At 45.9% G+C, this 27,978-nt stretch overlaps 6 protein-coding genes across 6 annotated transcripts; 2 read left to right on the top strand and 4 right to left on the bottom strand.

Annotated features, from left to right (window-relative positions):
- Positions 1-10,646: 10,646 nt before the first annotated feature.
- AOL_s00043g105 (uncharacterized protein) lies at positions 10,647-12,839 on the top strand (the record flags this gene model as incomplete). The annotated part of the gene is made up of 8 exons (XM_011120592.1): positions 10,647-10,779; positions 10,865-10,916; positions 11,014-11,087; positions 11,207-11,278; positions 11,350-11,408; positions 11,474-11,613; positions 11,675-12,611; positions 12,684-12,839. The coding sequence occupies 8 exons, from the start codon at positions 10,647-10,649 to the stop codon at positions 12,837-12,839; spliced, it is 1,623 nt and encodes a 540-aa protein (XP_011118894.1).
- A 732-nt stretch (positions 12,840-13,571) lies between these two features.
- AOL_s00043g104 (uncharacterized protein) lies at positions 13,572-14,444 on the bottom strand (the record flags this gene model as incomplete). Its single annotated transcript, XM_011120591.1, has 1 exon — positions 13,572-14,444. One exon carries the CDS (start codon positions 14,442-14,444, stop codon positions 13,572-13,574), a length of 873 nt encoding a protein of 290 aa, XP_011118893.1.
- Positions 14,445-15,370: 926 nt separating this feature from the next.
- Positions 15,371-17,838, bottom strand: AOL_s00043g103 (uncharacterized protein; the record flags this gene model as incomplete). Its single annotated transcript, XM_011120590.1, has 4 exons — positions 15,371-16,627; positions 16,689-17,188; positions 17,276-17,587; positions 17,670-17,838. The coding sequence occupies 4 exons, from the start codon at positions 17,836-17,838 to the stop codon at positions 15,371-15,373; spliced, it is 2,238 nt and encodes a 745-aa protein (XP_011118892.1).
- A 335-nt stretch (positions 17,839-18,173) lies between these two features.
- On the top strand, positions 18,174-18,638 carry AOL_s00043g102 (uncharacterized protein; the record flags this gene model as incomplete). Its single annotated transcript, XM_011120589.1, has 4 exons — positions 18,174-18,233; positions 18,294-18,338; positions 18,432-18,516; positions 18,607-18,638. 4 exons carry the CDS (start codon positions 18,174-18,176, stop codon positions 18,636-18,638), a joined length of 222 nt encoding a protein of 73 aa, XP_011118891.1.
- A 235-nt stretch (positions 18,639-18,873) lies between these two features.
- AOL_s00043g101 (uncharacterized protein) lies at positions 18,874-20,338 on the bottom strand (the record flags this gene model as incomplete). The annotated part of the gene is made up of 2 exons (XM_011120588.1): positions 18,874-19,845; positions 19,952-20,338. 2 exons carry the CDS (start codon positions 20,336-20,338, stop codon positions 18,874-18,876), a joined length of 1,359 nt encoding a protein of 452 aa, XP_011118890.1.
- A 587-nt stretch (positions 20,339-20,925) lies between these two features.
- On the bottom strand, positions 20,926-26,285 carry AOL_s00043g100 (uncharacterized protein; the record flags this gene model as incomplete). The annotated part of the gene is made up of 6 exons (XM_011120587.1): positions 20,926-20,977; positions 21,035-21,368; positions 21,427-21,578; positions 21,633-24,440; positions 24,615-24,636; positions 24,734-26,285. The coding sequence occupies 6 exons, from the start codon at positions 26,283-26,285 to the stop codon at positions 20,926-20,928; spliced, it is 4,920 nt and encodes a 1,639-aa protein (XP_011118889.1).
- Positions 26,286-27,978: the final 1,693 nt, after the last annotated feature.

Raw genomic sequence — 27,978 nt, 5'->3', positions numbered from 1 at the left:
TGATTTATTCTTATATTTGTTGCATTTTCACCGATCTGTGTTTTACTCTCGCGATGTCGATCTACCAACTATACAACCGGCCGACTCGGGTCCTCAGGGGACACCTTCTATGGCCATATGGTCTGTTTCTGAGGCTAAGCAATTGGTAACATAGTATAAATCAGCACCTTGAACAGTTGTGTACAGAGTATTTCCTCTGTCACCAGCTGGCCAGGCGCCCAGGCTTAGTAACGTGACTCGCACGTGCGGCCTCCATAGGCCCCTATCCGGTCCCATACGGCCTACGCACATGTATTGTAAATGTTTTATTCTAACTTCTATATTGGGTACTATGCCGACAAATGGGGTGTTATTATTACGGCAGGACTACGGTATTAACACGATTAATCGTAGTACTACTGAAATAAACCTGTATTTTAGGCCTCAGTAGGCATTAGAATGATATTCAAACCTATACATTGCCAATGATTTATCCCACTGGTATTCAAAATACAACCCTTTCCGGCACGGTATTTTATAAATACCTAATGCAGCTACATATGATATCTACAGATTATATCTACCATTCACTGTCCTTTCGTACTATGGAACGTGTTTAATCAAGTATCTACCCACATGGTATCATACTGTGCTCCATTTGGGGCAGTACATCTACGTATACATATGGTACTAATATATTAAGATCAAATGTATACTGTACATTAACTAGTAATACTTACCATTGAGATTCATCAAAGCGGCGTTATTTATAGTACGTATACACCTTTTCTCTTTACATAGAATTTAGATTCAACATCGAATAGTATATGATAATTTTTGTGTAATTTAAGGATACCGCCCTCGCTGTCCAGTTCGTCAATAGGATATCAATCCGGGCTTCCTATCGCGCGTGGGCTCAAGATAGTATCCCAAAATTTTATACGTATCAAAAATGATACCAACAAGGCAGAGCTTGGGGCGACATCAGAAATGTGATTGAGAACCAAAAAATTCCTTAGGATTCAAAATAAAACAGTACGTATACGACACGGCAGTTGGAAGAAAAAAATTTTACCACTGAAGATTGTGCTTCTCTGGCACAGTAAACTTTGTAATGCAGCTATGGCATGATCAATATTTCTTTACATCAGATAAGACATGACTAGAACCTAGAATCGAAACTCGATCAATTGAAATTTTAGAAATCTGATCGGAGCGCGATACACTTGTCTTCGAACTAAACTGGCCTTTTCCGGACAACATGCATTTGCAATATACCTGCAGCATCTGCAACATTTGGAACTCGAATGACAGGATGAACGGGTATCTCGGTCCCGTACTTGCATTCGGAATGCAATGTGCATGCATATGATAAGGCAGTCGAAAGACCTGCTAACTCCCTTAAAGGTATATTTCGACCCTTTCTCAACCAGTCATTGAGACATACCGTATCCTTAGTTCTAACTACGCGCCGGTTCACGGCTGCAACTACTCTACGGCATATGCATGTATGTCGACATGCCGTATCTTCACCGGGTCATATCGCGCACCGACTTAATCCAGGGCGAAATCGGAGCGAACCGTCTATAGTCTGTGTAACCAAGCTCTAACGTCTAATCATGCAGGATCGGATATCCAACAGTTGAACACAGCTGAACTACATACCTCACGTACCTATTTCCTTTGTTTCTTTCTTTCTTTGTTTCTTTCTTCCTTTCAACAGGAATGTGAGGATCCAAGTCCAACTCACAACCACCACCCCTACTTTCCTGTAAGGTCCTGATAATGGGCAGTGTCGGTCGTAATTGCACACCCCCAGCCACCCATATACGTGTCATCTACATCATATCATCTAAGATGTTAAAAAATGGAGCAAGGAGGCCCTGGCTAACTCTCAATGGCAAGGTAAGCCATGATCCATGAAGTTAGTTAGCTACGGCGTAACAAGATACCTTTTGCGAATTTGTCAACATGTCATGTATATATAGATACTATCCCAAAAAAAAAAAAAAAAAAGAGGGAGACTTTTCACGATCCTCCCCGAAGAGCATCGGATATGTCCATCTTCAGCCATTAATCCCCGGGATGAACATCATTAAAGTATTGCATATGCAACTGCCGCATATGAAGAAACTACCTATATATGCATGTTCCAGAGCTCCGCGCTATCTGATAAAGCACGAGAGTTCCGACGAAAGGAATAGCTGGGAGCAATCGCTTCAATATCAGGTTATTGAACATGTCAATCGTAATCATACATTAACCCCATTTTCGTCCTGCAGACTACAACTGGTGGACTCGAGACTGACGATTGGTTGTGAGAGTTAGGGTTAAGCTGCTGGACTGCTGGAGCTGCCAGATTCTCCAACGCAAAGTGACGTGGTCATTGTTGTGTGTTGTCTTTTACATGCCCTCCCTGTGCTCCTTATGCTCACAGGCTGTCTAGCGCCCAGACTGCGTTATGCTGCCAGGCCAGTGCACTGTCGAATTATAGGATTTACTGTGGAGATTATTCCTTCCGATGCACTTACACAGTAGAGACTTTTTTTTTTTTCAAACCTCCCCAGTTGTATATGTAACTTGGGGGGTGGTTGGTCAATTAACTAGGAACCGGGACCACAGCTTCATTTGTTGCATACTGGGGTTCAGTGCAAAACCAACCTTATAGCTCGGGCACTTTAGCTGTTTTTTACCGGCTTGCTTGGAGCATGTCATGTTACTATACTGCGAACATAATGGTTACAGTGTCGTACCATAAAGCTCCGGCTCATGATGCGGAAAAATTAGCCCTGGCCTGGCGTAGGGGATACGAGCGGCCGCTCGCCGGGGCTCCTAAAATAGGTATACCACCGGATCTGTCTCGTAGACATGTAATTTCGCACGCCCTGTTTCTGGATATCATTGACGAAATTGGAATCAAATGTTGCACAACTCACGATTAATTTGGGTCGCACTGACAGGTAAGATTGGATGAGTCTTGCCGAATCACTCGTCTGTGCGACTGCCCGGCGTAATCTCGTCGGCATGCATTGGGTACAAGTCAATTGATCAATCCACAGGCGCCGGTTCAAAGATAGATGGGGACGCGGATTCCGGCTTCTGGCATGACGAAACACGTTGTGTGACATGGCGAGAAATGGTAAGGCTGTGTACATGTACTATGTACTCTGCGGGTTCCAAGTTCCTGGAAAGGCCCGTAGCGTCCGCCATCCTCTTTCGAGTTTCAGAAGAGAGAGATGTTGCATGTACATGTTGCCGTGGTACAGACGGCGTAGAGAAAACGGTTGGAAATCCACCTTTTGGTGACGCGAAGCCGGTGAGTAAAGTCACCTTTATGCGACGGAACATGTTGATCAAGATATGATAATTTTAGAGGCGCCCGACCGTCTGTTGTGATGATGATTATCTGATCTCCAAGCAACTACCCTTCGGAACTAGGAAACAAATTCCTATCTCTCGATGATCATCAAGCATTCCACGGAAGTGGACAAAGGGCGGGTGTTCATTCCAGAGCAGGAGTGTTTGTTCTTGTAACCTCGGACTAATAATTTTCTTCCTATCAAGGGTAAACCGGCCCATCGGTAACTGCAATGCAGCGTGACGGAGGCAGACAGGCCAATCCCTCTGCTTGCAAATTGGAGCTAATGCAGGTACAAAAGTCCCCCTTTCTCGCGAAGCTGACTCGAGGGCGGATTTAGGAGCCTGGGCCATCCCAGGAGATGACCCCTTCATTGCCACCCGAGCTTCCCCCTTTCAATGAGAAAGGTTTTCGGTCCCGGCCCACCATTGGGAAAGTACTCTCTGTAAATCGACCTTGTCTCGCAGACTTGTGCTTTCACAGGCAGCTCGCATCATTAGCTTCGCGTCGAGCTTTTGAGTTTTTCTTCTCAGACATTTAAAATTGTCAAGCTTTGGTCCTGAAAAGCTAGGGAGCTGATGGTGGTTTCTCCACAACTGCATCGTCGTCGAAAAATCACTCGTTGGGAAGCGAAAAGGCCACGAACGCGAACTTTTGTTGACGAGAGATTAAGGGTTCCGAGTTCTTGGCGAAGGATATCATCCCCTAACACTCATTGCTGTCTCTCAGCGAGATCTCCCTTTGCAAGGATACCGTTCCTGCGGTTTTGTGCCCGAGTGGTTTATCCATTCAATATCCACTTCGGGGTGTGATTGAATCCGCGTTCCCCTGTGCCGGGTACATTTTTTCTGAAACGCGATGTCTTAATATGCCAGATCTTCCAGAAAGACGCTAGAATCTGTTCCCTGGTCCTCTCAAAAGTTGTGGCGCGGATACAAAAATGTTTTTCGCAAATTCTTGAGCAGAGCAAAAGCGTGACCATAACACCATGGATGTGACAATGATGAAAGAGGCAAAGAGGTGGCTCAAATATTCGCTTGTTCTAACCGTATCAGAGGTTGTAGACACTCTTTATGGTGTGAGACGGAAAAAAAACGTTTACTAGCATAAGAATGCTAGCCTTCTTTGGTATTTAAAGGTTTTTTTTGGGCAGTGCTCGTTTCATTTGCTGCAAGGCCACACGAGCCAGTGGTCGGTTATACCGCCACAGCTTATTGTCAGTTAGTTGTATGCAAGCGTGTATGCACGCTGATATCGATAAACAGTGCATAAAATCTCAGCACTGAATCCTGCCTTTGTTGCGCGGGCGAGAGGCCACTTTTCGACTACTGAACCTTGGGATGAGCTGAGCCGACTGGAGAACGTGGGTTCGCTTCAAGGATATCAAACGAGGGACTATTGCGATTTTGAACATCGCCATGGATCTTCTCGATCCTGGCCGGGCGCCGTTATGCCTAGATATCACTTAAGGAGCAAATACTTTTCAAAATCTCTTAGCTTAGTGTGTGTGTCTGTCTGAAAGTCACCGTCACTGGAGGCTAATTTATCGTGAGCGATTTTCTAAAATATTGCGAAACTGCTTCGCCGTTCGAAAATGCATTATCTCTGGATCGCAAAGGTCTGTCAGCATGACTTCATGTAGAAGCCCGTATTTGAACTCATGAATCAGACGTTCGAGATTGTGAGGTAGCCCCCACGCAGGAGAAACGGGGTGCGATGAGATGACTTCATCCCACACACAATGGATCTGGTGTGTGGTGCCGGTGTGCCACGGCCACTTTTTGCTAGGAGGCCGCCCATTCAGCTGCTGAAACTGCCGGAAACCGTAACTAGATAGAGAAGCCCGGGCTAGCTAAAGATATCATCGTCATTAATGCTTGTGCCATCGATGGATCCCAAGGGTCCCATTCGTAAAGAAATGGATGAGATACTTGGTTATGATGCTAAGTTCAACGGACCGCTTTGTACTAAGAGCCGGACCGCCCTTTGAACAGGCGATCTCCCTCGGGATGCCGGTCGTCTGCATTAAAGCGGCTTTTGAACAAGGGAAATATATTTTGCCTTAAATCGCGGACACTTTGCGAATCTTGCAACCCCACGACGGGACTAGAGGCATCCAGGCGTCCGTACCCGCGGGGAAAGATGCCTGTTCATTGGGTTAAAAAAATGCAGCTCTTGTGCGGATTCAGGCACACTGGATAGTTGGAACAAGATTGCTAAGACATATGTTTGTGCTTGGATATGAGCGTATGAGTTTTCGAAGGATCGAGATCACATCCAACGGAATCCAAGCCGAAGCCGCTGCCTTTGTGATCGGCTTCACAGGAGGCGGCGTGGCTGCAGGCACCAAGGAGGGCCAGGTCCATTCACGGGACGGACGGACGGACAAACAACTGAGTGAATGAGGGATCGATCGAACGGATCGATCGAATGCCAATGTGAATGTGAATGAACGAATGAATGCATGAATGAAGCTCTCCATTGAAAGATCACAATCCATACAACAAGTTCCTTTGCGCCTCTCACTAACTGTGACAAACCGGACAGTTGGGTCACAAACGGTTGCCTCTCCACTCTCGAAAATAAGAAACCTGACCAAGGCTTCTGTGCACCTTTCCAGAAGCCAAACACCCCTGTTGGCCAGCCCAGACCTATTTTTGAACAGGGGGGGATTTTCCATCCTTGCTCCTTTGCTCTCAGGCATAAAGAGTGAAAGCCAGAAAGCCGGAAAGAAAGAAAGGAAGAAAGAAACAGAGTCCTTTCTCAAATCTAATCGAAGATGAATCTCAGAAATTCACTTTACAGCGGGTCCCCTCTCACACAAGCCTCTTAGTGCGATTTCGCTCTCTTCCCATGTGGCATTGCAGCCAACCGGGGAAGCTAGCAGTTGGTTCGCCCTTTGATAACCGGAACATTTGAGTTTCACCCCTGGGTCTCCCCCTACGAGGCCATCGTGGGAAGTTGGCTAGGTAATTAGTGTTGGCAGTATGTATGATGAAAGACAAGCAAGAGAGAGGGAGGGAGATGAAAAAAGGAATTAGAGAAGCTGTGCCCGGAGAGCAAAGCAGCCCAAGAACAGGCGGAAGAAAGTCCCGTAATGAGACTCGCACAATCATTCGGACCCAAGCCCACGAAACAGTAGGCTCTTTTTTTTTTTCCCTCCGACATTTAGAACGTTTATGTTTCCTTTTTCTACCAGAGATTTGCTTGCTTGCTTGCTTTCTTTGTTCTTTCTCCCTTTAGGGTCTGGTCATAACGAGTATGTAGTTGCTTCTTTGTTTCGATGTGTGTGTGCATGGTGGTAGTGGTAGTGGTGGTAGTGGTAGTGGTGGTGGTGGTGGTGGTGGTGGTGGTGAATCAAACCTCATACCGGTCTCCTGGGTTTCCCTTTGCTTGCGGACGAGCCTCAGCACACCCTCAGACAGCACCGGTTCTTATATATTGCCCATTCCACCTCCTTCCAGCAGCTCTTCCATCTTCATTCCATCACCATTCCCTTGCATTCATCACACATATCGAACATCCATCCATCCAGTCCCTCGGCTTCAATCCAGGATCCAGAACCAGAACGTTGGGTATACATAATTAATTAAATCACGAACGTTATAAATACTACTTATACTTATACTTGATACTACTCTCTTCGCTACGATTAATCTTCCCAAAGAACAAAAACGAGCACTTCCTAATCCGATCAACAACACATTCTCATCTTCTTCTTTATATCTGCCGCATATAAATAAATTTTATATTCAAATCAACAGCTCCCTCGTATAACTTTTGTATCTTCAAACAAAATGCCTGGTGCAATCTCTCAAGCTCCTACGGCTCACTGCCACCACGCCTTCAAGATTATCAAGTCCGACACCACTGCCGTGATGTGGACATGTGGGATGTGCCACTCCGAACCTCATTGGTTCATCTTCGAGTGCCAGCACTGCAAGCTAAAGACCTGCAGGCCATGCACCCATGGTCTGTAAACAGACTGTGCTTCCCAGGCCCAATACGACCGACGACGGCCAACGACCTAATTTGATTGAGTCACTGAATCCTCACGACAAAGGGCTGTGTTTGCCTTCTTGCTTGTCTCTGTACGACCAGTATGCCTAAATTAATACCTAATTCGATATGTTTTCCATATATCGGACAAACCGTATAATTTGCATTCGCACTGGGGCGGCTACGACACAGCAGGGAATCATAAGCATATACTATACCTACATATATATCACTCTCGATCATGAGACACCGGATGACGACTCTTTGGTTCACTTTAAAACCTGGTCTTTCAACCTCGTCCTGTCGTCTGTTTTGCCGTTTCCCATGGAACCGACAGCCTTGCGTTCAACTGGCTTGACGTAAATCATTCGGTTTCCTTCAATTTCCCCTGCAGCGGCAAAAAGAAAGACATCTCGAATCCTCTTCCGCCTCCGCCAACTCCTGCCTTTATGACCATGCCCTCACAACCTTGGATATATTTTTTTTCAGCCACGAGACTCTCTGCATGCATCTAACGGAACAGTCAATTTTTTCTTTGCAAGCGATTTATCCTTTTTCCTCTCGTTTTTTGCCATCGTCTCAGCTCTGCTTGTGCTTCGCTATTTCCGGGTCTTTATCTCTGCTCAGCCTTTTTATCCGAAATCAGTTCCTGCTTGCTCGACTCTTCTCCTTCAACCTCATCGGGACGGCGCAATGTTTTTCCAGCGACTTTTTATACCCCCAAAAGCAAAGCGGTTCTTTATCCTTACCTCTTAATATACCTAATACATAATCGCTCTCGCTTTCATCTCGTCTCGTCTCTTGTTTTTTTTATTATTTCTTTTCTCCCTTTCTTTCTCATTTCGATTCTTTGATACCAGTCTTTTGCTTTTTATATACACTTTTATTGTTTGATATATACCACATACAGCATTATCAAGCGCAAGCTATGGAATCACGGGCAAAAAGTCGGCTTTCTCCTTCTCTCATCATCAGCCATACTGTATTATACCATCCTACTTTTTCTTTTATTTTCTAGAGAGGAATTTTGCTTTTGCGTATCATTGTACAATATTATGCACACTTGATCCTTTTTTCCTTTTTAATCCTTTTTATCTTGATCTCGTTCAAAAACAAAACCAGCATGATACCCAAAAGCTGATTTGAAGTTTTCTTTTATTTATTTATCTATCCATATAATGATATTTGTAATTAGACTAGAAGAAAAACGCATAAAAAACTATTTTTTCTCTTCTCATAATTTACACTATCCATAATATCTTCGAAGCTTCTCCCATGGATCCATTCCACTTTCATATTCATGCTTATGATCAGGGGAAACATTAATGATTATCACACGAGCGAGGAGGAAAATTTTTAAAAGTCAAAATTCAGGTACGAAAGAAAGAAAAGTGTGTGCGATGAGCTTCCAAGGGTACAATATGAGGTTTTGTTCTGCCTAATGTCAAAAGGTACGGAGTGTCAGGGTTCTCCGGAATATCCCAACGGCAGAAACGGCCGCCATAGCTCCGTTTATAACGTTTAAACGAGGGTTTTTTCTCTTTCTCTCTTATTCTTTTCGACTCGTGATTGTTGGGGTAAGCTAGAGCTTATGCGAGAGAATCGCATGTCATCCGGGTTAGAGCGATGAGCGATGAGCTTCAGAAATTAAAAATGACATGTGTCCTTGAACCCTCCCCAGGAAGCTTCAGAAGTTCGAGAGATAGCCCTTGTTAGTTGGTGGCGAGGTTGAATATCCGAGGATGTTATTTCAGCACAAGAATTCGAGCACATGAGCAATCCAAAAGAAATAGATAAAAAAGAAATAAAAAAGTAAACCGAAATAAAAAGGTGAATAAGAAAAAAGGTTATTAATTATATTAGGCTGTGATTCATGATCATGGCGATGATGCGTCGGTTCGGGTTTATATATATCTACGCAAGTTATGAGGCCGTGTTTATGCATCCGGATTACTCAAAATAGGCGTTAAACCCCGAACCAGGTAAGAAACGACGGCAAGTATCTACGCGCATTCCGACTGGTCCGTTCTTTTTTTTTTTGAAAATTGAAACAAAACAAAGTATGCATATGTATAAATCGGATAGTTTCTGCAGAAGGTCAGATGTATGTATGCGAAAGAAAGGCGGACGGACCCATCTTACTTAAGTGTACTATACTAATTAATAGACATCCATCGTGGTCGCAATGCAATGACCAAAGTGTTACACAGGGCTGCAGGCGGGCTGACTGGCAGCCCTCATCGCATGGTATTTTGCGCCGCCGCTGATGTGTACCGGCAGCTCCCGAGATACAGCACATACTAAGGAAGTACTTACATATGTATGTGAGTACATACATTCCCTGGATCGAACCGGATTGGGTGATATTGGATTGGACTGGAATACATGTACCTGCCCCCCACTAAGCTAAGGCTGCCCAGAGCGGGGGAACGGCATGCCAATAGTATTGTTAGTTGTCAACCAGTTGGAGTTTTTTTAAATATATTCCACAAGGACTGGGACTGGGACTGGGACTGGGACTGGGACCGGAACTGGGTCGAAGATGTTATATTACATACAAGATCCCGGTGTCTGGTGGAGGAATATGCACGTGGAGGTGGCCCTCCATCTGATTGAGCCAAACATTGCATATCAGCCTCATTTTTATTATAGAGACTGTCGATGTTATCTTTAACCTCCTTTCCTTTCCATGTTATGTTATCCTTATCCTTATCCAGGCCTTCTTTTTCGATAACAAAACGATCGCGACAGCTGCACTTTGGTGATATCCACCAGAAGGAGGGGAAGGTGGAGAAGCGAAGGTTGACCAACCACAGCAGACAATGTGTTGCGATGAGCGTCTTCAGAAGTTGTCATTGGCCAGCCGCGGTTAACCAAACCGAACACGGGCCCGAAACTTTTTTTTTTTTTTCTCCGTTGTTAAATTTCTTCGTCTGAGAGAGAACCAACCATAAATATCACACCTCAACTGTATTACCCCAGAACAAGTATATCTCTCCGTCCATCCTCCTCTTTTTTCGACCATCTCATATCTCATTGTCACTTGTTTTGTGGTCCCTTACATCTATCGCCTGATGTAGGGGGCTATCTTGGATCTTCAAATGGTTCCTCGACATCGTTCTACCTCACCTTGATCATAGACGTCGTCCAATTGATCCCAACTACACACACACTAGACTTTACCTGTTACAACAAAGTGGCACTGCAGTCATATTCACACAGTCTCACCAAAAGAAAACAGCACTCAGCCTTACGAAGTTCATAGATTAGTCGGTATACATAGTACTCACAAGTAAAAACGAACGTAACGATGCGTCGTGTCCAGATCTTCTCGGGAACATCCAACCCGGCTCTCTGCGATGCCATCTGCGAAAGACTGGGTCGGGCCCCGTCCAAAGTCGAGCTGAAAAAGTTCGCCAATGGCGAGACCAGCGTGCAAGTTGGTATGTAACCCACATCCTAAACCAGTTGTTTTTGTTTGACCTTATTTTATTCGATGGCACCGATTCTAACTGATCACCACAATAGGATGCTCGATTAGAGAGCAGGACGTTTTCATTGTCCAGGGTGGAGGGGCAAAGTATGCCGGACACTCTCTACGTTGACCTTTCGGTACACGGGAGATCAATGTTGAAGGCTGACAAGCAAACCGCTCGCGGTTGATGTTTGTGGAACAGGGTCAACGATGCCATCATGGAGACCTTGATCTTGATATCTGCCTGTAAAGGCGGTTCGGCGAACAAAGTCACTGGTATGTTGATCGGGAAAATATCTCCCATTATCGCATTCTGCTCAGCCTTATAAGGTTGAGTCAGATATGCAGAGACTTTTTCACCTGCTAATTGGTGGTGCTGCGGCTTGCTCATATAGCTGTGTTACCATACTTTCCTTACTCGAAACAGTCCAAAAAGAAGTCTCATAGGGGAGCCATAACCGCAAGAAGTATGCTTCTTTCACCATCCTACATGTTTATCTTACAAAGCTATGACGTACTAAACTATATTTCGCTGCAGTGCTTGCGAATTTGTTGACTGTTGCTGGTGTGGATCATGTTATCACGGTGGACTTACATGTGGGTAACATACGGGATCTTGGTAGGCAAACGTGATGTCACTGACAACATTCCCCAAACTACAGGCGTCTCAGATGAAAGGTTTCTTCTCCAGGCCCGTAGACAATCTTTCTGCGGAACCAATCTTTGCCAAATGGATCAGACAAAACGTTCCTAATTGGAGGGAGGCGGTGGTCGTATCCAAAAATCCGGGAGGCACGAAGAGGTATTGATATTGTTCCCCCTTAATGGTGGATCCTCCTTTGTCTGACTTGTTCATCATGCAGGGTGACATCGCTCGCCGATGCCCTTAAACTTAACTTTGCCCTGATCACAACAGACAAGCGTCGAGCAATCCACGACTCCGCCTTACAGTCTAGAAGACATTCACCGGCCCACTCAGATCATGGGAACAACACCGTTGATACTGGGAATAATGAAAAAGCCATCGAGACCCCGGAAAATTCGTCAAAGCCTCAATCCGAGAAGGCTAATTCCGTCCGGGAGGGAAGCTCTGATACTGTTCCGTTCCGGCGCCAGGGGTTGAGTTCATATCTCCAGCACCAACGTTCAGGGTCCTCGGATTCGTCGCCTCGACATAACATGTTAGGCATCAATACCCACATGGGGCATCGTAACGTTCCACACCCAGATTCACATATGTCACCTCACCATAGCCATCATCACAGCCTGTCTAGCTTGTCTAGCCACCCATTGAAGGAGCAGCATAGCGGGATCCCCGAAGATGAGGAAGAGGACGCAGAAGATACTTACAATGATGACCAGGTTTCTGCCGTTACCACAAGCCGTCTCGTCCAAGGTCACGTCGTTGACGACGACTACCCATCCCCGTCAATGACAGCTAGCGTCGTTCTCGAGAACGGCGAAGGCAACTTGGATCATATGTTGTCGAGTATTTACTCGACTACTTCGTCTGTGCTTGGCCATGATAGCCATGCGCTCGGTGGTGTTGATGCTAACGCTTCAGATGAAGATGACGAGCCTCATGATCAAATTGAGAGGATGATCACGCTTGTTGGCGAAGTTAGGAATAAAACTATCTTCATTGTGGACGATATGATGGACCGTGCAGGCAGTTGGGTTGCAGCCGCGGAATTGGCAGTGAAGGTGTGCGGTGCAAAGAAGGTATACTGCATCGCTACGCATGGCCTCTTCGGACCAGGAACTCTGGAAGAGATGGACGAGTGCAAGTGCATCGATAAGGTGCGTGAAATTCTTTCTGCCCCCCTCCTCCCCAAGAAACCCTCTTGGATTTGCCTCCTAACTTAGGAATAGATCGTTGTCACAAACTCCTTCCCACTGGGCGACGATATCTGCCGAAAATACAAGAAGCTCATTGTCATTGATCTATCGCATCTCTTGAGTGAGGTGATCCGAAGAAACCATCATGGCGAAACAATCTCGCCGCTTTATAACTACTATTGGGATTAGATGGAAAAATAATAATACTATTTTTTCGTTATTGACTTTCTAGCTCTGGTTTTGTCTTGGGAGGCGGGAAGGGGGGTTTGCATCTTGGAGTTCGTGTTTTCAATGCAATCAAATACTAATAAGTGACAGCTTCCTTTTCTTCCACCATTATAATGTGCATAAAAAGGAAATCATACCGATTGTTCTTTTCAATACAGCTGAATTTCGACTGGCCGCTAAGCTTCCCCATGCTTCGGACAGACGTCTTTCCTGCTTTCAAAGTCTTTTTTACATCTGTTTTTTTTTTCTTGAGAAAACAAGTATCATTCACCAGCGATGCAGACTGTAGAGTTTGCAGGGATCCCCTTTGCCCATTGACTTTCGGGTCATTGGGAAGTAGGGTGTATTCTTAACGGAGCGTTGGAAGATTAGAAATTTTTGTCTTGACCTGTATTTCTTCTCATCTTTCCTCTTCGGAGTTAAGACTGGGAAGGGGATAGGAAGAGATGATTGTCGCGGAAAGAAGACATCTTCGTCTACCATTCTTCGCCCGTCTTCATTGATGGGTGTGGCGTCTGATGTAAGAGAACAAAGCGGACATCCTTTCACCTTTTACAATAAATTTACTCTATTCTTAAAACTTATTATTAATCTATCGATTCAAATACATTTGATGCCCAAGATCCATCTATTTCCCAAATTTCGTCTATGCTGTATATCTGTAAACATGCATGTATCTAGCTATACCAAAGGCTATAGAATACTAGCATCCGCCTTCTTCGGCCTCGCTCCAAAGATACTACTCCCAACCCTAACAAACCCAGCCCCTATCCCAATTGCACTCTCAAAATCATCACTCATCCCCATACTCAACTTCAACTCAACCTTCACCCCTTCCTCCCTCTCAATCCTCCCTTCCAACCCTTCAGCAACCTTAACCAAAGCCACAAAATCCTCATTCTCCTCCCCTTCCTTAGCAGCCTGACTCCTAGCAATAGCCCCAATAGTCATCAACCCCACCAAATTCAACTTCGGACATTCCTTCCTTATCGTAGATATAACATCCCACAACTCCCCGCCATCCACCTCAGGTTCCACCCCAGACTTCGAATCCTCCCCGGAGGTATTAACCTGCACGAAGACATTAACAACAGGGAAACCATCTGGCCTCAACCGATTCAACGTCACCGCCTTCTTCGCAGAATCGATAGAATGAACAGCATAAAGATTCCTAATCCTCGCTAGCTTTGAAATCGATGATGTCTGTAATCCACCGATGAAATGCCATGATATCGTAGTAGGTAGTATCGCATGTTTCTTCCATAACTCTTGGATGTAATTCTCTCCGAAGTGTACCTGTCCACCGTCGGCCGCGGCGTGTAATGCTAATATATCGCTCGCGGGTTTTAACTTCGATACGGCAATGAGTTGAACTTCATCCCCTCCTCTTCTATGAGTTCCAGCTCCAGCTTTTGCAGCATTGACGCTGGCTCGAATATCTTGGATATTCAATATTAACTCCTGAGCTCGTTCTTGGAGTTCCGTGTCGGTTTGAAGTTTTTCTTGTAGGTCCTTTAGAATGTTCGAGGCGGCTTCGCTGCCGGGTTCGTATTCTACGTCTGCCATCTTGTAGGTCCGCGTGAATTGGAGATTTGAATATTTTGGCTTCTCTGGTGTTAAGAACCCTGTCGGTGTTATGCTTCTTTGAATTTTGACTACCTGCTGCCAGCAAGAAAATAATGCAGACAGTCGTTGTTTGAAGCCTACTGTCGTATTCCTTCTCTGTGTAGAATATTGGCGGTGAAGGTGAAGTCTGTATATAGTAATGACGTCGATTAGTCAGGGCATCTTGCGCAGGGAAAAGAAAAAAATGCATGGAACTTCCAAGGAAAAGGTACTTACTGGGACCTAGTAAGCTTACAATGGCTTAACAAGCTCCGTAGATGCCTGGGGTTCCGGTGCATGGGCCAGGCTTCTGTCACAGAAGGGGAGGATGTATTTTCCGTAGACGACTCAGGCATTCAAGGCCAGAAAATATCACATTAACAACTCACGATTACTTGCGATTTTAGTCATACAAGCAACACGCATCGGGTGGGCCACTCTAGCCGGGTCAATAGGAGGAGGAGAGTCTATGAATTACCGAACAGGCTTGTTGAAGATATAATAATATATATTGAAGGCATCGACATCCAGTGATGCAACCGCTTTGTATATAAGAAAGAAGAAAAAGGGTAAACATATCATAATCATAAATTTACAATACAAGCCACATAAACGCCGCCCATTCAACCCGACTGAAAAGAAGAAGAAAAAAAATGAAAGAAACGAAAACAAACGAAAAGAAAAGTTAACATCGGCGTTCAGGAACGCCTGGCCCTTTTAATTGAGATGGGGCCCATTGGCCCCGATCTCGTTGTTGCCCCCGTATAATAACAGGGCTCCATGGCGGGCCTATTGCGCTTTCTGCTGGCTCGCAACGATTGCCAGTTAACCCCCTTGGCTAACTGCATCGGCGAGCCAGTCGGAACCTTCCAAAGCATGCCGGGCTCCTAGCCCATGACATTCCCTAGGTTGTGCTCTTTGATATAATCCGCTCCTTTCTCGCTGTATTCCGCCTTGGTGATCGCTGCCCCCTTCCAGGCGGCCTCACCAATGTTTGACTTCGTCCATAATGCCGCTCCCTTCCACGCATCCAATAGTGGGTCTTTCGCAGTTCTGACCCCAAATTCGGCTTCGAATGGGAGTACAGATACGAGGGTTGTACGCATTCGCTCCTCGAAGCCCTTGAAAAGTGTATACCCTCCGGTGAGGAATATATCTCTATATATAGATTCTCTCTGCTGTTTCTCTGTGATTCTGTTGAGGAGTAATTCCGATGTGATCTCTACGATACCAGCCTGATCAACCCCGGCCATACTGGGTTCGAAGATAACCTCGGGAACACGTATCCTCTCAACATTCAAGTGCATTTGATGAGCCTCAGCTTGGTTCTCCGGGTCGAACGGGTGACAACCCCGTAAGAATGCATGAATCAAGCTCTTACTCCAATCCGAGCCTGCACCCTGAAGGCTGTCTTCTGTAAACTCCGGATCGTAACGTAGCAGTTGTGCTTCTAGATTCTTAAGTTCCGTCTGCATTTCTTCGTCTTCTTCCTCCTCATCTTCGTTGACGGTTGCGATGTCGCGGTAGATAGCCCAGTCGTCGTCGTCAGCTCCAAATGTATCTTCATCATTTCCTCTTCTGCGTTTTCTCGTGGGCTCGTCTGACGCAAGATGAGCGATAGCCTTCATCCTGTTCAGTGAAGCTAACGACTTCCTATCTGAAAGCTGATTTTTCCTCTGCTCACGCTCCTTTAATTTAGCGACAAGTCCATCTCTCATACCCCTCTTCTCCGCGATCCAGCCTTCAAGGTCGTTTGTTCGCTTTTCTTCTTCCTTTTCTGCCTCTAGTCGTAATCGCTCTCGCTCCTTCTCTTTCTCCGCCCTCAGTCGTTGACGGGCCTCATAGTTCGCCTTCAAGAGCCTCTGGGCTCTTTTTTGTTTGAGACCATCTTCATCCAGCTGGTCGTCTGGGGTATCGAGAAGTGGGAATGTCGGCACTTCCTCCTCTTCCTCCTCTTCAATACCCAAATCCTTATTTCGCGACCTTCGGATCGATTTCTCTAGTTCTTTAATTCGCTTCTCTAGTTGTACCTCGTCCTTGAAGCCCTCGTTTTCGAGTTGCCTGCTAAAGTTCTTTTTGGTTTCCGTCTTTCCTTTCTCGAGTAAATGTTGGTAGTATGCAAGTTCCTCTTCCTTCTTTTTAAGCTGCAGTCAAGATTATAAATTAGAATTCAAACCATCACGGATAAGAAACGAGGCATCTTACCTTCTCAAGTCTCATTTTGGCAGCCTGCTCCTGCAACCTCCTACCGCTCTCCTTCCTTCTCTCTGCGATCCTAGCAAGTTCCTCTTCACTTTTTTGTTCCTTGATGATTTCCACAAAGGGAAACTGGATCGCTCGATCCCGTTCGTCTAAGCTACCCATCTCTAAATACCCGGCCATCTCGGCCTTGTAGTCTTGGCTGACATAACAATGCTCCTGGACCAAGCTTTCCATCTGTTGTGGATATGTCTTCGGGAATCCAGGATATTTTAGAGCTAGGAGCTTGGTGAGGAATTCTACCGCCTGTGAACATCCCCAGTTCAAACGCGTAGCCATGTTCAAGATTCCTTTGCCGTTCATAACGGGGATGAGATGGGTTGTTGTATGCGATGAGGATAGGACTAGACCGGTAGTACCGCCGTTGTAGTGATATGAGAAAAGAGAATCGAGGCCATATGTGACAGATGGCGCATTGTATGCTTCGAAGAGGAGTTCCGACATCGCTATAATACCGAAACATTGTCAACCCTTCTCTACTCCATAATACTTAAGAAATTTGTAGGCATGTAAACCAAGGAACGGGACCATACTCTTCCTCGAATAAGTCGGGTTACATAACGCCTCGGTCATAACGATTGGATGCTCAATGCCATCGTTACCATCAATTCCAAGCTTTAGAAAGCTATAATCCAGGATATTTTCCATTACGTCAAAATTGGAGACTATATTGACATCAAAGGCGTTCTTGGATGCAGTTCGGGAGTTACTATCGGCGTATGCATCATTGCCGACGAGTGTGAATGTACGACCGAGCTTTCGGTCTCGGTATTTGGATAAGATAGGTGGGAATGCTATTCGGGGGGCTGATTCTGAAGACCAGCCGACACGTGTGTTCCAGCTACCTAGAGAGGAAATATGATAGTTAGTATCAGTTTAAAAACTGATCAATTGATAGAAAGTGTTGGCGGGGCAGAGTGGAGGTACCATTGTCGATGACTATAGCCGCATCGCTGCGACCCCGGTATTTAGAGTAGTCATCAGCTTGAGGTGTCGGACCAGGGAATTTCGGCTCAAAAACGTAGTGGAGTTTTTGAGGAGGCTTAGGCGAGTTTGCTGAGGATGATGATTGTTCTGCTGTCGCGCTGGGAGGCATTGTGGTGGGAGGTTGTAGATATCTAGTATGGTTGGTGATGTTTGGGGGAGGAGGTTGGTGAGATGAACAAGAAAGGAAGAAAGAAAGAAAGGAAGCAAGCGGCGGTTGTGGGTTGGTGGGTCAGTCGCGGGCAGGTGTTGAAGCGAAGGCGTCGACGGTTGGCGACGCGGTTTTGGTCTGGTAACATTGCGCACGTTGCATAGCTACTCGGGCGCTTAGACAGTTACCTAGCTGCACGTGTTTGACCTCCATTCATTCGTTCATCCCACGACCAATCTGTCTACCTAACTTCATCCTTCACCACAACATCAAGTTTACAGCTTGACCAAGTTAAGATGGAGTCGCCGCACGAGAGCCAGCAGTCGCTCCTGCTCAACCGAATTATCGGCAATGTGGTATGTGATTTTCCCTTGTCTCTAATACTAGTATGATATCGGATACTAAAGATAATACAGGAAAAACTAAATGAAGCCGTTAAAGAATTCAATAACCGTATTCGGGTAATGGATACTCGTGCCTATACTATATACTCTCTACAATATAGTAAATACCTCTCTAAGACGGGATATTGATGCATAGCTTGCGAATTCCAGGAAATAAATGCAGCAAACATGGAAGCAGAACTATTCTCGCACATGTGGCAGAACTACCAAAGTTATCTCGAGATGAACCTCGAAGGTTTGTTTGTCCTCTCTAGTAATTTACGCAAACACAAAAGAAAAAAATAATATACATGCTAAAACAGGTATAATATCTATGGTTTCATAGAGACGAACAGCTTGGTGCCGCCGAAGCAGTGAATGAATGGTTAGAGGAGACATGGAGTTTATACTTTCTATCAGGGCCCTCTATAGTCTAGCACTGTACCTCATCTTATAGAGGCAGAGTGGAGGAATAAGAATCAATAACGTACAAGATCGAGAAGAAGAAGAAAGCAATACCATAACAGATCTATGATTCATATGTCTCTATCTTTGAATCCTCGCTCTGTTCGCAGTGCACTCCTAGGGTGATAACAGATAAGAAAGAAAGAGTTTAATCACTCCAATCTTCTTCATCAGAACTCTCCTCTGCGGGCACAATTCCCATACTCGTGATCAAATTCTCCAACCCAACTGGTTTACCTCCAGTATACTCTCCCTTCGAATCCTCGGAACTGGCTACAGAGTTACCTGTTTCCTCTTTTAATCCCACCAAGTCTGAGAGTTCCTCGTCTTCACTCTCATTCGGGTCCCATTTTATCGTCCACTTCTCATCCTCATCCTGAGCGTCATCCTCATCATCAGAGCCATCCTCGTAGGTAACACTAGTCAACTCCTTATAATCCAAAACAACGACCCCCCCGTCTCCATCTTCCTCCATCTCCTTCCTCATTGCTTCATCCAGTTCGTTCCAATGCTCCTTCTCCTTCCTCAAGGCCCTCATCTCCTCCGCGATCTTTTTGCACCCACCCTCATAATGACCGGTTAATCCACTCAAAACCTTGAAGATAGCTTCACAACCTTCACACTTCCAAACCGTCAAAGCAGCCTGTGTGGCCTCAAAATTAGCAGTAGACGCTCGCTTCTTCTTCTTTTCGACCCCACGAATGTGATCATGGAAATTACGCGGTCGAACAAACTTCTCACCACAGGCGAGACAAGTATACTTAGAATCCCCAGAGATGTCATCAAAGTCATCCCCTTGGATCTTCCAGGTATATATTAAGTGTGACTGCGCGCTGATTTTTTTCATCTTGTTGCTGTTAGTGATGACGTCGAAGAACTTGCCAAGTGGGTCGACAAGCCAGATTGTTTCCTTGGGGAGGACGATTGCTTTCATTTCAAGACTGGCAAGGTAGATTTTCTCTTCGTTGGTGAAGTCACGAGCGTAATCGAGGAGGATCAAATGGGCGATTCCATGTTCGTGAACACCCTTGGTAGCAGCCGCGGTGCATTCTTGACCTTCTAGGTGGGCGAGTAGCTCGGATGACTTTTCGAACTTTCCAGAGCAGCTGGGGACGCAGGACTATTTGCATCCAGGGTGGAGGACAGTTCGATAGTGCTGTCAAGGGGGGGTTTTGTTAGTAAAGCTCATTCGCTTGATAAATTGAGGGAAAGGAAGAAAGACATACCAGTTGCAAAGCCTTTTGGGTCTTGAACTCGATGCTGCACTTCCAGCACCAGCCATGGTTCCAATGAGCATGGTCGTTGCGGTCCTTTGCATTGCTGAACTTCTCGCGGCATTCATTTTGGGGACAGTACCAAAAGTCCGCGCCACCTTGACGATCTGAACCATTTGGTGGGATTTGCAAAGAGATGACTTTTGGCATGTGCTGCATCCGCTGGGCCCTTGTCTCGAAACCCGATGCATTATCATCGTCTTGAATTTGGGCGGACTCCTCGGAAAGGATGATGTCTTGCTTTTCGTCCTTCATCATAGCCTCATGTCCCTCCATCTTAGTCTCATCACCCTCCATCTTAATCTCGTGCCCCTCCATATTATGATCAGGTTGTGACATGTCTTGAATTTAAGTTTAATGATTCTGAAGCTGATGTCCTGAGCGAGTGGGTAAATGGACGTATTTGAGGTAGGAAAGATGTTGGAAATCAATAAGGAAATCAATAGGGAGTGAGAACAAAATAGAAGAAGATGAGGAGACTCGGCGTGAGTTTTATAGAAGGGAGGGCCTCTAAAAACATCTCTGTCAACTCACACATACTTCTTGGTGCCTATCAGGTAGTCTCGTATTGCAGACGCGGTCTACGCTTTGCTTATCAGGTATACCGGAGCAAGTACATTTAACAGAACCTCTATTAACAATACGCCTATCTTCAGTCCTCTATGTACGGCTCCTATCCTATCTACCTATAATACACCAAGTTCACACGGCCGCACTACCTTTTTTTGAAAACGAGGAACGAGGCCGCCGTAGGAAGTTCGAAAGAAAGGAAGAGAGAAAGAAAGAAAAGACACTACCGGACGCTATTACATTATTAGCACAGTGTTTTATCCTGGGTACCTTCGAACGTTCGAGAGAGTTCGAGGATACACTCCGCGAGTCAAAGAAAAAAGAAAAAGAAAATAAAGTATTAGTAGAGTGACACTTTAGTCCTCCTCTGCTAGGTTGATGGGTATGAATCTTTTTGGAAGTTGGACACTGTAGTGACGATATTAGCGCTTGAACATTCCTCTAGAGAAGGAAAAAAATGCATACCGATCAAATTTCTCTTTGAATCTGGCTAGGAGTTCCTTCCAATCATGATGCCCAATAAGATTCCTTCTTGGAGTAACTCCAATACAATGTTTCGCATCCAATTGCATATCCAATGGATCATTGCTGTGACAGCCTGGCGATATACTAATACGTATCGAATAGCTGGAAGTATTCGGATCGCACGGCGTCGCACCAGGAACATTCTTGTTTTCGGATTCATAGAGCTCAAAGCATATCTGAGTAAGATAATCAAGCTCTGGAATCGCATTACGCTCCATCTTTGTTTTGATCCCGGATTCTAAAATACAGTTGAGCAACGTGTAGACGTGGGATTCTGTGGACAGTGTTAGCCATTTTCTCTCGCTGGTATGGAAATTAACGAAATCGCGCACCCTTGGTAAAATAGAAGAAAGATTGCGCGGTATCGCTTGCCTGAACATGTTCGAGATCTTTGACGATCTGCTTGAGCAATGGCAACGAAGTCAACAACCCAATCTCGAGTTTCTCGTTATTATCGATTCCATACTCTTGCGGGGAGACGAAACTAGTTTCCAAATATTAGCATAAAGTTATAAACTCATTAGCAATTAAAACATACTCAAAGAGAACCTTCGCCAGTCGGTACAGTTCCCGAAGTTTTGTGAGCCGAAAGTCGTCCTTGATGGGACCACGGTATTTATCTACTTTCACCGAAGCGTCGTCGTCGGTGATACTAGGTCGTCCCTGAGGGCTAGCTCCTCTACGACTATTTCTTCTTCTTCCTAGTCTATGTGTTCGAAGAATGCCCCCAGCTTTCCCGCCATCCTCTGTCGACTCAACCGTGCTGTCTGCGAGATTACCTGACGTCCCATTGGCCGATCCGATACCATTAGTACTCGTATCTACAATGCCTTCTTCTTCCATTATCTCGGACGAAGGTGTGAACATTGTTTCTAGGAATTGTCGATTGTGGAGGGCGTCAAATTTCATTGTATCGTATAGTTCCGAAATCTTGCTTGGGTCTGGCTCCTTCCCTTTTGTCTCGCAAAATTCGACAAATAACTTTTCCCATCGCTCACGGAACAGAGCTGGATCTTCGCCGCAGCACCATCGGCTTTGGATCGCATTCGTGGTATTAGCCTGGGCAAGTGCACTTGCCATGGCACCGGAAGATCCGCTGGTAGGCTGAGCTGACCTGGAAGACTTTTCTTGTAGAGCAGCGGCAGTGGGTATGAGGCTACCATCTTGTCCCTCACCGAAGTACTTCTTGTAGTTATGTTGCATAACCTTTTGGTGGAACTTCATCAATTGAACGACATTTTGCATGACCACAGATGGCTCTGGGAAGTTCTCTCTTGGCCAGGCAAACTGAGGTGGCGCTTCTGCACCCTTTCGCAGGAGGGTTTTGAGCTTTTTCTTAACTTTGTCCATTTCGTCCTTTGCCGCGTTGCTGTCATCTAGAAGGTCCTTACGAATAGCAATCCTTCCCTGAGATATTTCTTTAACATCGAGGAAGCTAGCCGCCCAAATATGTGCACTTGTTGACACTCTTCGCTCCGAAGATGTGAAAATAGTAACATCGTTCAAAACTTCCCTATTCATGAGTAACAAATCTTTCCTCATGTTTTCCCCGAGGTCTTGGGACTGATATCTGGCGGAGTGCGTAGGCTCGCCTCCCCATTTAATAATGAGTTGCAGCTTGTCGACAACATAATCATCGTTGATCGCAACAGGTAAAAGATCCTTCGACGACTTCAGCGAACCCTCCTCGATTGGGATGACATTTTCCTCTGGGTTGTGAACTGTGTCTGGGATGAATGCTTCGCTGGGTGGATTGATTGGGGCTTCCGGTGATACTCTTGGTGGTGAAGCTTCCTTTAGTTTCACACTGCTCTTCTTCTTGAGCCCCTGAGGCTTGATCTGAACTTTGGTTCCAGGATATGCCATTTTGCGCTGAAGGGCATTCCTCAACAACCTAACTTTCTCTCTGTCTTCAATACCTTCCTTCAAAGCCACCTCTGTAGCCAACAAAACCTGCTCGAGACCTTCTTCAACCAAGATTACCTCATCTTTGTGACCCTTCAGTAGATCAACAAAAGGCTGAGTGTGAAAACTAAACTTGAATTTTTGCTTCGGTGTTCTGTCTGCGTGTCGAAGAACAGCAACCATGCCTTTTAGTTTCCAGGTATGCTTGGGGCCCGCGGGGACTGGCGCTTCCTGAGCAGTTGGGGCCAATTCCGGGTTGCTCCTTACAGAACCAACTGCGTGTGGTATGGGCACAGGATCGGTGGCCTGCAGTGTTCCCGACGATGCAGACGATTGAAGTAGGGTTGGATTGCCGGGTGGAGGAGTACCAGGCCCTGGACTAGGGGGCTCTTTGTCTTTCGAGGATGTTCGATCTATACTAAGTCGGGATGTTGACGGGCTTCGGTGGAGCAATTGGTTCAGGGAGTTCCCGATAGACTGCTTCGTCACACTGAATCTATTGATTCGCGATTGCGATTGACTTCTATCAATGGAAGCCTGGTTAGTAGTACTATTAGATCTAGCTCTTCCCGGAGCACGCTTCTCCTTCACATCAATAAAGATGGTCCTGAGCTTTTCGGCACATTTGTCATAATACTCATTGTTGTCTTTGACGAAGCTCCACCCGTTCACATCAATGACAAAGCTTTTGCCATTGACACGGAGCAGATCAAACCCACACACGTTCTGCCCAAATGATTTAACAATTTTAATTGCCATTGAGGACTCGATTGGTGTCAACGTTGTGACGAATCTAATCTCTTTCCCATTTGTATTGCGGCGAACGAGACCGTCGACAACTGGAGACTTTCTGGTCTCGGCGTGGCAGAATTCGGTACCAACGGTGTAGCCTTTTACATCTTCGGAGTTATCGACGACCATGAACTGCTCATAAATGAACGAACCAGATGATCTAGGCTTCGTGAGGTTAGGGTCATACTCCGAGGATTTGTTCCCAACCTTGCGAAATAGCTTTCGACCCCCTCCACCTTGCGCTTTCGAGTAATAGATCCGAATATTATGGTCCTCTCCGCTCACAGGTTTCTCAACAAACGGTTTCTTCAAAGTGACCCCGTCCACGCTAATGGTATCTTCGTCGATAAGTTCCACGGTCTGTGGGGCCTTCCACGCAGGATCACCGGATGGAGGTAGCTTTATCCCGGTATGCTCATAGAGTGCCGCAGCTGTACTAGGAGAGAGATAAGGACCGCCGTCTCTGGACACTTCTACACGTTTTGGAGTTGGAACTTTGATCGAATCAAGGATGCGCAGAACTAGTCGCCTATCCCAGAGGACCTTTTGCATCGGCAGTGAGTTGACACAAAACGGTTTCCTGAGAGCAACATAACGAATCGCCTTATCAAGAGGGAACCCAGATGAAAAGAAGGATATTAGGAAGTCACTAAATAGTAGGAAAAAATAATTAGTATCATAGAGATGCAAAGCCGCAGCCCATATTAACTGTGCGACCCCCCACGCTGGCCCTTGTGTTGGACTGGTGCATCGATTAAATAGGAAATCACAATGGAGCTGTCAAAACAAGTGGACGAATGAAATGCCACAAAAGAGCACCTACCATGTAGGCCAGTTTTCTACGTCTAAAAAGATGGAGTCAGCATATTTTGTTTTTACGGAAGCATCCGAGGACCCATGAATTATGTCATCTGTCATGGGTTTTATTTTGGTGAATCCTACCTTCGTCTAATATCACTTTATCTCCGAAAATCACAATCTCAAAGTCGCCGTTGACCATTAGCCGGTTCAGAATATGCCGACATGGTTTCGATCGAGCTTTGATGTCAAGGGCACAGACTCCAACCCTTCCAATTTTGGGGGCTGGGTTAGGAGTAGACGATGAAGTTGTTGAAACGGACGGTCGTCTTTTAGTAGGAACGTTACCTTGTCCGTCTTCACTAGGAGGCGAAGAGGCTGTGGCGGGTGTGCTCCGGCCTGAGGCAGCGTTCATTTGCACAAGAGCCTGAGCGAGAGAATTCTGGGACGCAGCCGGTGGGGTGGGATTCGGGAGGCCATTCTTGTGTGAGATCGGATTTGGATCGGTCGGCCCACCGTCCGGAGAACCAGCAATTGGAGAGAGTCCGTTGGATGGGGTGTAGGCGGCAGCAGGCATGATCGCAGGTTGTTGAATGAATCCTCCAGCAGCAGGAACAGTTACACCGTGATTATTTGTATCCCGACCAAGTAAGTGGATGTCAGCCTGGGTTTTATAAGACTGTGGGCCCGAGGAAGTAGCCGCCGGAGTACCAACAACGGAAGAATGTGTAAAGCGAGAGTTAGAAGTGTTTGTGCTTGAATGTGAAGCAGTTCGCTCTAGAGTCGACGAGAACAAAGGTGGGTCGTCACGACCATTACCATCGACCTGGTTGGCCGCCATTGATAAAATCGGGGGACCAGAAAAGGAATTGGAAGAAGTGGACCTGCGATGTCTGAAAGGTATGCTGGGACGTCGTTTCCCGGAAGACGAAGACGGCAAAAATGCTGCAGTGGTGGACGCTAACAGATCCTTGAAAAAGCCCGAGGTAGCGTGAAAAGACGACTGGCGAGATGAGGATTGCGACTTTGAGGGACCCGAAATTGAGTTTTTCCGAGTAGGAATTGGCTGGGCAGAGGAAGTAGCGACCGAAGGTACAGCTGAAGAAGTATCGTAGCGAGAGGGAGAGGTAGAATATGTACTGGATAGCGAGGAAGCTAATTGTTGGTCGTTATTCTGAATTTTATTGCTTTTAATATCGAGAGAGGCAACAGCAGAGACATTGGGCTGCTGCTGCTGCTGGGAAGGAGCGGCGCCAGCATTGGTGTGATTAGTAGTCGCAGAAACAGCACTACTACGACTATCATGCTGCTGTTGCGTCGAAGGGCCAGCAGAAGCAGCTGGTCGGACGACAGCACCTCGGCCATCGGATTGGTCGGTATCTTTGGGAAGACCATTGCCATTGGCACCATTCGGTCGGTGAGATAAGGAAGGTCCAGGTTGTGGTTTAGTGGCTGTCGGAGTTGACGTATCGGAGCCAGGATTGTTTGCAATGCTACTGGCGGAGCTAACAGGATTACTACTGCTGCTAGTGGCATCTACAGCGGAAGTGGAGTCTGCTTCTGGTATCGACTGTAGCTTTCCTTCGCCGTTCGTGATACTACTAGTGCTACTTCTGTTGCTGCTGCCACGAAAGCCTGTCGAAGACGACGAAGGCGTCGGCGGAGGTAATTGTGGTGTGGAAGTGGACGAAGACATTTGCATGGATCAATCAGGTATTTCCCCTTCTATAGTAGGATATGGTTATCAAATCAAAATTCCAGTCAATCCAATACATACATGTGAATGCATGTACTGTGACAGTTTGGATTATTCAAAAAAAGACTTCGCAGATGCTCAATTGGAGTTTGCAGTTAGTCACGAAAACCTCGGATCCGTGTCTAGTTCGATCGAGCTAGTATATGGCAAATGGTGGGGATTTGGTATGGTATGGTAAGGTCAAGTCAGGTCAGGTAAGGTAAGGTAAGGTAAGGTAAGGTATGGAAAGGAAGGATGCTGGTCCCTGCTAGACGGTATGGATGTAATGGATGTAATGGATGTATGTATGTATGTCTGTAGCGTAGAGGTAACGGATGAATGTGTATTGGTGTCTGGGTGTGTCTGTAATGTCTCTGGTCGCGAGCATGCGCATCCGTCTTCTGGCTAGGTCGGGATTTCGAAGGGCTGGTCTCGTCCCAATTAATCGTCGATTCCGCCTGCAAGCAGCCTGCAAAGTGGAGCTCGTGGTAGTGGACGCACGGGCTGAGTCTATACTTACCAAGAGGTATCGAGATATAAAAGGGAAAACATTCAAGATTCAGGACAGAACAGATGCATGGTTGGAGGAGTTATCCAATTTTTTCCATCTTTTTTTTTCTTCTTCTTTATTTTCCTTCTTTCCTTCCGTTCTTCTTTCCTATTTCTCCTTATTAAGCAAGCAAGCAAGCTTGGAACGCTTCTTCTGGTTGGGTGGATGCAAGTATAAGCAATCTATAAGAGCGCCGTCCCTTTTTTTTTTTTTTTCCCTTTCCCTTGTTCCTTTCAGAGCTTCCCTGTTCGAGAGTAGTTATCGTATCCTGAGCTGAGTGGTGAAAGGAACTCTCGGAATTTTGGGCACTCGACACCTTGCCGAATTGGTGCTGAGATCCTGGGGAAATTGAGGTACCAAATTACTAATTAGACCGGGGATATGATATTTCAGACGGTCTCCACCATGGTCAGGCCAAGCATGTATCAAGTATCTATGTATGTGCGATATCGCGTGTCGGTCTGTCTGTTTGTTCGCCTGTCTGTCTGTATGTCTGTCTGTATATCTGTAGGTCTAGACAAATCGATATATGTTAAGTAGGTAAGTAGGTACTTCTTAGTACCTTATCGATACAGTATTTTGGAGTATGTCTATCAGCCGAAGATTGCGGGATGGTGGGATGATTGATTGACTTGACTTGACTATCAGAACCGAGGGAGCCGAATCGTGTCAATGACTGAAGTGAGCCAGTAGTGAGTGAGTGAGTGAGTGGGCTCAATCTCCTGAGACGATGGCGGCTGACGTCGTTTGATTTGACCGATTCATGCGAGGGTGGTCGGAAGTCGGTGTATTATAATCATATCAATGCATCAGACGATTTCTATTGCAGTGCATTACCGTATCGTATCGTATCGTATCGTATCGTAACGTATCAGAAAAAGTCGCACAGCAAGAGTATACGTTATACTCCAGAGCGTATATATAATTATAAGTTATAACTGCTGTGCGACTCTTTGAATCCGCGAACCGGGGGCAAAACGATAGACGATAGACGATAGAAGTATAAGTAATTTATCGACTTATATGTAATAGCAGTGCATGATGGAAAAGGGAAAAAGGTCGTGAGACTTCAAAGCTGCAGGACGAATACTTATACTTAACCAA

This window comes from Orbilia oligospora (genome assembly GCF_000225545.1).
Source record: "Orbilia oligospora ATCC 24927 unplaced genomic scaffold scaffold00043, whole genome shotgun sequence".
Lineage (NCBI taxonomy): Eukaryota > Fungi > Ascomycota > Orbiliomycetes > Orbiliales > Orbiliaceae > Orbilia > Orbilia oligospora.
Note: the sequence above shows the minus strand (reverse complement) of the source record. Positions and strands in the feature narration are given on the sequence as shown.